Genomic DNA, 11,648 nt, shown 5'->3' with positions numbered 1-11,648 from the left:
TGGGAGGAGGGGGAGGGAAATGGGAGGCTGGGAGGAGGGGGAAACTTGTTTTTTTTTTTCCTTTTCTCAATAAAAAAAAAAGTTGTCTTAGAACAGTTGCAGCTACATCCTTCAAACTTGTTAAGTTTGTGGCCTTTGCAAACTCTCTAGGCCTGCCAAACTTTACAACAATCCTCACAACTTAAAAACTCACATTCCCATACCCTGGCTCAACAATTTACATGATCAGGCTGTGGCTTAAGCTGTGCATAATTCCTGAACCTCGATGCTTCCTGGTTTTACTCTGAAATGCTCAGTAAATGTTGTCTTTCGATATAATTTCCTTCTGGTGTGGGAAGTTCTTCTATATGTGTTGCTTTTATCTGTTAATGAAGAAAGCTGCTTTGTCCTACAGCAGGGCAGAATAGGTAAGAGTTCCAAGCAGATAGAGGAGGAAAAAAGGCAAAGTTGGAGAGATACCATGTAGCTGCCAAAGGATAAAGATGCAAGCTGCCAGCCAGAAACTTGCAGGTATACCATGAGTCTTGTGGTAAAATATGAAATAATAGAAATGGGTTCATTTAAGATGTAAGAGTTAGTAAGAAGGCCGAGCTAATTGGCCAAGCAGTGTTGTAATTAATACAGTTTCTGTGTGATTATTTTGGGCCTGGGAAGCCAGGAATGAACGTGCAGTCTCCATCTACAAATTGGTGCCAATGTGGGCAACTATATCAACATAAAACCTCAGAGAGCTTGGAAAGTAATTCTAGATACAAAAGAAAAGAGTTAAGTACAACTTCTTGGCATTTTTTTTTTCAGATGGGCTCTGTTACTGGTGGCAAGCCACAGCTTCTTTAAGAGAGGTCTTCCTGACTCAGCCCTGGCAGCAAATTAAGTATGGCTTCTTTAGGGAAGGGTTTACTGGTTTGTGCATGTTTCATGAACAGCTCTGACTCTTTTAGGAGACCAAGCACTTAAATGGGGTCTGTGAACAGTGTGCTACAAATTGCTTAATGGTGACACAGACCCACTGTAACCCTGGAGCTGGGGCCATGTGCATAGCTCTCAGAGGCAGTGAACATGCCTCTGCCATGTTGGACTGGGTGGAGTCAAAAGGCAGAGCAGCCTTAGCCCTAGTCATGCCGCTTAGCATTTTAAGAAGTGGTCCTAATCAGAAAAGGATGACAGATAAACAATAAAGACAGATTCAGATGATAAAGATCTCTAAATGGGTCACAGTGTTGGATAAATGTACTTAGGCTTGGGAGAGAGAGAGAGAAGACAGTTATAAAAAGAAGTAAATTTTTTTAAGTAAAACAAAGTCTTTAGAGGACAGAGTACAGATACTCAGAGACTAAAGGAGTAAAGAAAAATAAGCCACTTAAAGATGGAATATACACAGAGAGTCTGGATTATGTATACTATTGTGTTTTCTTTGAATTTTCTGCCTGTGAATGAGCTAAGTACACAGAGACATTTCATTGTACAGGCTAATAAACTAAACAAATATATATCTTGACTTCAAACTTTGGGTCCAAGGATATGTTGCTTTGGAAAAGAGATTCTGCTTTTTTTTTCCACAGAAGATGAGAACCTATGGATTCCTTCCAGGCTAATGTGGTTTGATGGACCAAGACCCCCTAAAAGGTCTCTACAAACCCCCAAAATTACTTTGCCCAACAAAAAGCAGGAAGCAGTTTGAAAAGAACTATGTTCAAATTCCCAAATATTGTTTATAAATTTTTGTTTATATTTAAAAGGGGATATGTTATAGAGATATATACTTTGTATTGGTATGGATGGATCTTGGTCTATTGATACAATTTTGTTATATATATATTTCTGCTCTTGGTTAAGGTATTGTGTTTGTGTAGCTAATTTAAAAATGTAATGTATAATTAAGAAAAAACAGGTTAATAAATAGTCATTTATATTAGTCAAGCTTCTAGTCATGTTAGTTTTCTAGATGTACAGAGATATAGTTCAGATGAATAGGTATTCTTCATACCTTTCAAAGACTTACAGAATATGGCATTTAAAATGTTTGAGAACTTAGGACTTTTCATGACAATGAGACACATCTGCTCCTGGCAGCATCAGTTACTTCAAGAGGAAGATGGGCATTGAAGAGGCTCTTTATGAAGTTGGTTAGTCATTTGGGCAAGAGACTGCTCTTTCCTGGACTGTTTGATATTATGCTGTATGAACTGGACATGCAGGACCCATAGGAATTTTCCATATGCTGAAGTTCCATAAAGAATGTGAGACAGTCTTTCAGAGTGCCTGTGTTACAAAAGAGTCAGCCAAACATTCTGCAGGACTCAGAAGAAAGCTACTGACAAACTGCCAATATAGAACTGTCTTTGAAATTTCCTGCTTCATAGAAAAGTCTGCCAGGTGCTATGGGCCTGTAGGCTGAAGGATGCCCCAACATTACATAAGAACTTGGGGTGACTGTCCAGGGAGTGAGATATTTCTGTCAATACTAGAGTTTTGGAAGCTGCTTACAATGCACTTCCTGTTAACTTATGTAATAGTATATCCTTCTGAGAGGTCTTTGATGGAGTTGAAGATAGTTATAATTATAAAAGAGATTATATATAAAACTTTAGATTCATAAAGATAGGATAGATGATAGAGTATTTCCCTTAATTTGCCAAATGTAAATGAAATAAATATTAACTATATTCTCACTTGATAATTGTTTTGTTGCATATGATTGTGCTATGTTAAAATTAAAACATTTGGACAAAAAAGGGTAAATGGTGAGGGAAGTCTTTCGGTATATGTGTTTCTTTTATTGGTTAATGAATAAAGATACTTTGGCCCACAGAAGGGCAGAATAGAGTAAGGCGGGAATTCCAAGCAGATAGAGGAGGAAAGGTGGCAGACTGGGGAGAGACACCATGTAGCTGACACAAGTTATCAGGCAGAACCTTGCTGGTAGGCCACAATCCTCATGGTATCATATAAAATAACAGAAATGGGTTAAGATGTAAGAGTTAGTTAATAAGAAGGCTGAGCTAATTGGCCAAACAGTATTGTAATGAATAGTTTCTATGTGATTATTTTGGGTCTGGGCAGCTAGGAACAAAGGAGTAGCCTTTATATACATCTCTCTAGACTCAACTTTACCCCCAATAATTCAATTCTCCCTCTAAAAAGTGAAAGCCTGGCAACTAGAACTCAATCCTTGAGTCCACACAGAAAAGAAACTGACTCCTGAGAGTTGGCTTCTAACCTTCAATGCCTAAAGGCCTGGCATGCATGCCCCCCATAGTAATAAATAAGAATTTTTTTTAAAATAGATGATCCTCAGCTTTGTTCCAGGCTCTCCCTGTTACAGAAAGTCTTTTTTTTTTTTTTGTACTGTCAGACAAGCAGAATTCCAGTTGAAGGAAGGGAAGGAGAAAAATAAGCAATCAAACAAATAAAAAAGAATAATGACCAGAGAAAGATATCCAATAATATGTTAAAGTGAAGTTTCTACACATGTCAGTAGCCACCTGTAAGTGGAGACTGCTTGTTCATTTCCCAGCTGCCCAGACCCAAATAATAGCACAGAAACTATATTAATTAAAACACTCTTAGATGCTACAGAGACCTCAGAATACTCAGCTTCTTCTGAGCAGGTGCTCTGGAACTTTGGGAGATCTGAACTGAGAGACTTTGGAGGTCTGATATAGTACTCCCATTACTGTTGAGGAAACACGCCTAGAAAGGCAAAGTAATTTATTCTACAGTGTATGTTAAATAAAAGCCAAGGGCTAAAAATACAGATCAGTGTTAGACTATTTGCCTCAAACATACAAGGCTCTATAGGTTAAATTACCAATACTGCTAAATACAATCAACCAACTGATCAATCAATCCTCCAACTACTAGGAAAGACCAAAGTCAAACCTCTTCTAATACCTATGATACCTGTTTTTTCAATAAGACAACATTAAGATTAGTCTCATGATTTGGGTGTACTGATGGATGCCTTTAATCCCAGTACTTTGAAGACAGAAGTTTTGAGTTCAAGGGCAGTCAGTTCTACAGTGAGAGCCTGTCTGGAGAAAAATTAATCAACCAGTCAACCAATCTATGGAGTAAATACTAAAAGTTTCAATCAAACATGTAGATCTCATGGAAGCAGAGAGAATAGTGGTCACTAGAGGTGAGGAAGAACAGGGAGAGCAGTATTAGGAGGTTTGAAGTGTTCCAGTGTTTTATAGTACAATAGGGTGACTATAGCTTGTTACAATATATTGCATTTTTTTATGAATGTTTAAGTGGTGTGGACCTTCTGTCTATATGTTGCTTGTATTGGCTGATGAATAAAGAAACTGGCTTGGCTTGATAGGGCAGAACTTAGTTAGGTGGGGGGAAACTTAACTGAATACTGGGAGAAAGAAGGCAGAGTCAGGGAGAAGCCATGTAGCCAGAGACAGATGCTGGAAGTCTACCCAGTAAGCCACAGCCACATGGTGATATACAGATTAATAGAAATGGATTAAATTAATATGTAAGAGCTAGCTGATAAGAAGTTAGATCTAATAAGCCAAACAGTGACTTAATTAATAGTTTCTGTGTGGTATTTCAGGAGTCTGGGCAGCCAGGAAACAAATAAGTGGCCTCCTACAACATTTAAGGAGATGGAGATGCCAACTAACTACCCTGACCTTACTGATGAACACTACATAAATGTATCAAATCATCACACTGTACTCCTTAAAGATATGTAATTACATGTCAATAAAAATCATGAGGTGATACAAGAGTTCATCAGAATTAAAATCTTGCCTCACCTCAGCAATGAGACCAGCTTTAGGTGTAGCCATGGCCACACTTTGCTGGAGGTGTGGTATTCTATAGGAATAAATGAAACAAACTGCTAATTGCAGTGCCACCACCACAGATTGAGTGTAGAGTGAGGATGTTCAAAGACTTTCAGTGCTTGGTCTGCAGTTCATGTATTGATTTTTAAAAAACATTTCCTAGTCATATGGCCATATCTTGTGGCCTCCTTGTCCCAGTAAACTAGTAGCAGGAAATAAGGCATTTCTCCCCCTTAGTCTCTATACACCCCTTTCTGGCTAAGGGTTTACTTTTCCTTGATATAGCATCCCACTGTAACTCTCCTCTGAGCTACTCTTGAAGTCTCCCTGGAAAGGCTATTTATTCCAGCCCTGGCTTTAAGAGCCCAGGAGAGACAGTCATAGGACTTTATGGTTTACCTTTCACAGGAAACTTTTTCCTCCTGGTGGCTGGTTTGGTTCCTATCCGCTGCAGTCTGTATCTGGAAAGGCCCCCAAAGGCCCCTGTGTTGAAGGCTTGGTCTTCAGCTGATGGCACTATTGGGAGATGGTGGAATCTTGATAAGGTAGGGCCTGGTAGAAAGAAGGGAAACCATTGAGGCATGCTCTTAAAGGGAATACTCAGACTCTGGCCTCGTCTTTAATCACATACTCTTACCATGGTAACAGGTCAAAACAGCAACAGGACAATGGACTACAGATTAAAACATCCAAAATCAATCTTTTTAAGTTGATCTAAGGTCATAGCAACCAACTTAAAGTATCCAGATGTCCCTTTAACGGGAAGCTTGTTTATGCGGGCAGACGCCCTTGTGGCTCTGTATCACAATCAGTTTCTTACCAAGAAAGCCATGATCTGATTAGATGAATGAGGTTCAATTGTGGCCCAGAGGAGACAGCACAACAAAGCGCACAAAACAGAAACTTTATTATTCAGAAGTCTATGAGAGAAGTCAAGACTGATGGGAAGTCCAGAGAGCAGGATGTTCAGTCAGGGTAGAGAGAACAGGAAGGATCTGAGGAACTAAAGCCCTTACTGGCATTCAGGTTACCTCAAGGTTTTTGCTAAGTGGATTTCAAGCTCTAAAGTTCACACTGAGACCGTGACTACCGTGAGCATCTACACAGTACATGTAGGGTATAGGGCCAACTGAGGCCTATCTTGTCATCCCACATGAACGGAGGTCACAGAAGGAAGTCATGTAGCACAGACAACTAACTAGATAAACTATACTGAGACACTAGAAGTAGGTGAAAAACAGTAATTGCATCAATGGTGACTGACTACATTCTGCTTCTGGTATGAGAAATTACAAACTACCTTTAAAATGGATGCCAGGACAACATAAGTTAGAATTTACTATAGGAAGCCTCTATCAGTCTAGGTCCCAAGTTCCATTTGGGAGATGGCAAGAAAAAACAAAGGGGAAGAAAGCTAGGCCAAAAAAAATTAGCAGCAATGCCTTTATTTTACAGAAGGAATGCAGGCACAGAAAGATGAAACAAGTTGTCCAAACCCCAGTTAAGTGTCTTAACTGGCTTCCAGTGTTTTTAGTACATTCCCAGGCGGGGTAACCCACCATCCCAGTCAGCTCCCCCACAGTTGTGTCATCTCACTCAGCAGGGCTATAGAACAAGAAAAAAAAAATAGGTTGAAACTCTGTCTATATAACCCTGTAACACATAACCCTCCAATGTCTGTCTCCCAAATGCAAAGATTACAGTAATGAACCACCAGGCACCACAAGAACAAGGTATTTTGTACAGAGTAAGTGGAGGCTACACTAGCCTCGCCATGGCTGTTGGGTTACCTAGTCTATATAAGCCAATGTAGTAAGTCTAATAAATCCCCTTTGCCACCCAAATACCATCAGTTCTGTTCTAGAGCACTGCTTCTTAACTTTCCAAATGCTCCAACCCTTTAAATACAATTCATGTTGTGGTGACTTCCAACCATAGTTATTTTTGCTACTGTTATGAATTATGTGAATGTCTGTTTAGGCAACCCCTTGTGAAAGAGTCACAACTCACAGATTGACAACTATTCTAGAGAACCTGGAATATACCAGACTTTAATTCAGCTTCTGTAACTGGGCTGTAACGTGGGACCCTATAGCACCAAAGATGACGTAAAACTTGTTCAATCCACCTATGCATGACAGTATGGTAAAGACATTATGAACCCAGGAACCAGGATGTTGGCGTTGAGTGCTGGAATAATTTCCTTATTTATAAAAAGGTGTGCGGCACAATATAATTTTTATAAATCATCAGAAGTCTTAAGCTATATAGGATGCTACATATGCTATTTCGCCCTGCTGTGTACTGTCCAGGCCTGATTCTCCAGGCTTCCTGGGGATTCTGAGGCACCAAGCAACTAGTTGAGTAGTGACCAAACATGCTCAGCGCTGGCTGGTTAGCAAGTTTGGCTGCTGTTTATTGGCAGCAGAAGCACTTTCCTCTGAACTATAAGTACAAACAACATTTATGGGGTATTAGTTCTCCGTGCTGTGTGGCAGGAATTTCCTATCCTGAAGCTGGCATTATTCTGGGGCCACCGAGACAGCTGGGAATTCCACTCCAGGTCCTTCAAAGGACAAGAAACAGAAATGCTGTTTTAGCTACCGCCTCTAAAAAGTCAGATGAAAAATCTTCCTCTGAGTGTTCTTTGGCAGTCAGCTTTCCAGAGATTCTCTCGGTCAGTCATGGGCACATTGTTATCTGAAGTCTGGTACAGAGCCTCAAGGAGATTCCAGCTTGTGCCATTTGCTACAAAATGCCTAAAACAGGCAAGGCAGGTCAGGTAAGCAGGTCATGGCACCTGGAAGTAGTTTTCAAATCTGATATTTTTTCCTTGGTTCTTTGAGGCAGGGACCTGAAATGTACCATTGGTTTTCCTGGAACTTGATATGTAGACCAGGGTAGCTCAAACTCATAAAGATCCAATTGGCTCTGCCTCCTGAGTTTTGGAAATGAAGGCTACAATGTTGGGCCCAAACCTGATTCTGTCACTCAGTCTTGCTATACAGACCAGGCTGCCCTTGAATTAAATCCTCCTGCATCAGCCTCCCAGATGGATTTGTGTATAACAACACACCTGGCTCACTCATGTTTCATGTAGACAAAATAAAAAAAAAAACAAACAGAAAAAACCCTGACAAAATAACAACTTTATTTATGAAGATGTAGAGGCACTCCAAACCCCAGGGAAACTGTTCCCTGTTCATACCTCAAACTTCCACTATGGAGTAGAAAAGAGTGTTACACTCTTAAACCATGCTGCAAGCATTTTTCCCCCCCATTTATTATGTAGTTTGTCTCTCTTGGGTTCTAACTCGGGAATCTCAAGTCTCTCTTTACACACCATTTCTTGGGCTATTTGCACCCCACTTCAGTGCTTCTTTGGGGAGAGATACGAACAAGACCCTTCTATTAGAACCTTTAAGTACTACATTTTCTGAGTACTGAAGGAAGAAGTTGGCAAAGGAAGGCATTTAGAGAAATTAGGAATGAACAAATTAAAGCCTCCAACGTAAGGGATTAATCCATGGTTGAAACAGCAAGTTGATTTTTTTTATAAGCACCATGCATTTTCATGTACAAAAAAAAATTTTTTTTAAAACAGCCTGTTACATAGCTCTGGTGGTACTAAAACTTTCTATGTAGGACCAAGCTGGCTTGAACTAAGAGATCTACCTGCCTTTGACTCCCAAGTGCTGGGATTGGAGGCATATCCCAGAATGCCTGATTTAACAAATTGTAGTGCTTAGCAAGACCACCCAAGATATTTCTCTCAAATGATTGCTAGCCAAACAAAGACGAAGAGCACACATCAATAGTCTGTTTTAAACAACAGGAAGGAATTCCTATGTACTAGATCATGACAGGGATGCATCCCAGGACTACAGTTGATTGTCAAGAATGGGGAAAGTGGTTGCTTGTACATGAGAGCTTCTGACACAGCAGCAACTCCATAGCCCCCAGAGTAACATACAGTGGCAACACGGGTCCACGATAAGGTATGTGTGAGAACACAGATTACAGAAGCACATACTGAATGTAAATTAGAAATACACCAAATTCCAAGACACACTACACTACATGTAAGACTGCTCCCATACAAGACACACTACATTACATGTAAGACTGCTCCCATACAAGACACACTACATTACATGTAAGACTGCTCCCATACCAGACACACTACACTACATGTAAGACTGCTCCCATACAAAAGGTTCACAAATGGAACTGTACAATGTTACAATGTGCAGTGTTAAGATAAACGCTGTAAACAAAGCATTCAAATATGAAAAGATGACATGTAAACAACATATAATTACTGAGGATTTTTAGGTGAGGTTTTCAGAAAACCCAGGAAGAGACTTTATATTACAAAATGGTCCATATCGCCCAAAAATGTCTTTTGATTGAAGAGTAAAATAGTATCTGTTGGAAGCTAAAAACTGAGATACAGTGCAGGCCATTGGGAGCGGTAAAGCTTGAATTTCTGCAATTTTCCTCCAAGTCAAATGATTGGAGTTCTCGTAGCACAGGAAGAGGTGGTAGCTCTCCACCGGAGCACACTTGGGGTTGACCTTGGGGACGTTCCATGCCAGGGCAATGCCTGGGGGCTTCAACACCCGCTTCACTCTCAGCTCAGGCTTTTGGGGAGGAAGAGTGTCTTGGATTTTGTCTGCCATCTCAGAGAGTGGTGGTGACGGCTCTGGGAGAGGTGGCAGGTGTTCAAATGAATCAAAACCCTACAAATACATTTGCAAGAAAGTTTATGGAGATCATTTGGTGAATACAGACAAAAGTGGTAAAACTCAGGTGTACAAATCTACTTCTCATTCTTCAATCCTTCATCAAAGCAATGAAAGGTTATTTAAAAAAAAAAAGAAGCTGTATGTTTTGTGTGTATGTGCTGGTACATCTGTCCATGTACACACATGTGGGGAGGTCAGAGGACAATCTCCCATGCTATATTCCATTAGGCTAGTCTGTCAGGACAGCAAACTCCAGGAATCCACTTGTTTCTGCCTTCTCAGCTCTGGGATTGATTATATGTGAGTGCCACCTAGCGTGGCTCATTTAGTTTTTCAGCACCAAACTCAGGTCTTGATGTTTGCAGCGTACTTTAATGACTGAGTCATCTCCTGGCCTCTATATCCAATCATTCAAAACAGAAGGTTCTTTTGGAGCTGAGATTTGTTCTCAATGATCCTAGGAACTGGACCCAGCACTTTGTACATACTAGGTAAATGCTTTACCTCTGAGCCACATTCCAAGCTGAGAGTAGAATAATTTCTACACTGTAAAATATTACTAATCCATAATAAAGGAGGTATCAGGCCTTCAGGATCATATCATTTTAACATTGTGTTTCCAAACATAGTAATTTCTCCTAACAACCTCATCAACAATGGACATTACTCCTAAAATAAATGAAAAACTATGTTATCATTTCTATAGCTTTTGAAAATTGCTAACTGAACTCTTATTATTATGTAGGGGGTTCAAAAGAGCACTTTATGAGAAGCCATCAAGGTGTTCCTAAGCTGAAATGTGGCTCAGATGCTTCCAGAGTAAAACAGATAAACCCACTCTGCTGGATGAACATCCTTTACACAGCATTTCAGATTAGTACCTCATCTCCATTTTCTGCCACTGGGATTATTTCGTTTGATCTTAAAACAGCTTTCGAAGATGACTTCAGGGTGAATGCTGGGCTTTCTGTGAACAAGACAGTATAATTTAGAGCTGGGAGTCTTTCTCAGTGGAAAAGCACTTGTCTACCATAAATGAGAAGGCCCCACACTACAAGAAAATAAAACTAAGTAAGTAAAATTTACCTGGAATAAATTCCACGGTGTTTAAGCAGTTTTACACCTTTATTGGGTAGTAAATACACTTACAAGTATGATATTCGTATAAATATACAGTTGAGAAAATACATAAAATTTTCATTAAGGTGACAAAAATTTCCTCTAAAAGTAAATCCTTTATTATGCACCAGAAATTTGGTATTTTGGAGAGGGATTCAGGAGATAAGAGGTAGACTTTCCTGTTAGATCAGGACATCTAAAAACACTAAGCTACTTATAAACACACATGGATATGTAACATACACAAGCTGAGGAATTTCAAAAGCCCCACAAGTACTCTCTCCTGAGGTATACATTCACATGGAAGAAATTAAACAAAAGATTAAAGAGAGAGGAAGGAAAGACATGGTAAGAGAAGAAAAAAAGAGGTGGGGAGGGTAGAGAAGCTATGGTGGGAGGGAGGGGAAGGTGTACAAAGGTTTGGCAAATGGCTTTAAACAGCTAAGTAGAGAACACATGGAGGAGATGAAAATTTGTGGATAACACTGGAAAGTACAAAGACTAGATTAGTAATGACCAGTCAATACCTCCTACAATAATTTGTCTATATTTTTAATATATATCTTACAATTTTGTCCATTTTTCTGGTCTGTCTTACATTTTTATAGTCCCTCCCCCCTTTTTTGCGTGTGTGTGTCTGTCTGTTTTGAGACAAAGTCTCACTATATAGCTCTTGCTGCCTCTGTCTCCTAAGAGCCAGCAGTTCCAGGGCTACAGAGAAACCCTGTCTTGAAAAGATTAGATTAGATGTATCTCAGTGACTTGACTAGCATGCATGGCCAAGGGATCAATATCCAGCACTGCAGAAGGATCTGCTTTCTCTAGAAGTGCGCATCTACTGGATCAGGCAAACACAGAGTTATTGTGTCATACACTGGTTGCATATATAGACATTTTTGTTTCTTGATTGTTATGGCATATAAATAAGTAATCTACATATTTATCAGCTGGTAGACTTCTTTTTTTTTTTTTTTTTTTT

General features: G+C 39.7%; 1 protein-coding gene across 2 annotated transcripts in view; it reads right to left on the bottom strand.

Moving 5' to 3' along the window:
- Positions 1–11,648, bottom strand: part of Atf7ip2 (activating transcription factor 7 interacting protein 2) — a 37,310-nt gene that overhangs the window by 4,580 nt on the left and 21,082 nt on the right. Inside the window, exons 9-10 of one of the 2 annotated variants that reach the window (XM_005349296.2) lie at positions 10,432–10,517; positions 9,134–9,544 (exon numbers count right to left, since the gene is read on the bottom strand). In XM_005349296.2, the coding sequence (XP_005349353.1) occupies positions 9,134–9,544; positions 10,432–10,517 (497 nt within the window). Of the gene's footprint in view, positions 1–5,201; positions 5,355–9,133; positions 9,545–10,431; positions 10,518–11,648 lie in introns of those variants that run through there. The other variant, XM_013347159.1, reaches the window with a different exon arrangement.

This window comes from Microtus ochrogaster, chromosome 7 (genome assembly GCF_000317375.1).
Source record: "Microtus ochrogaster isolate Prairie Vole_2 chromosome 7, MicOch1.0, whole genome shotgun sequence".
In the NCBI taxonomy this organism is placed as follows: domain Eukaryota; kingdom Metazoa; phylum Chordata; class Mammalia; order Rodentia; family Cricetidae; genus Microtus; species Microtus ochrogaster.
Note: the sequence above shows the minus strand (reverse complement) of the source record. Positions and strands in the feature narration are given on the sequence as shown.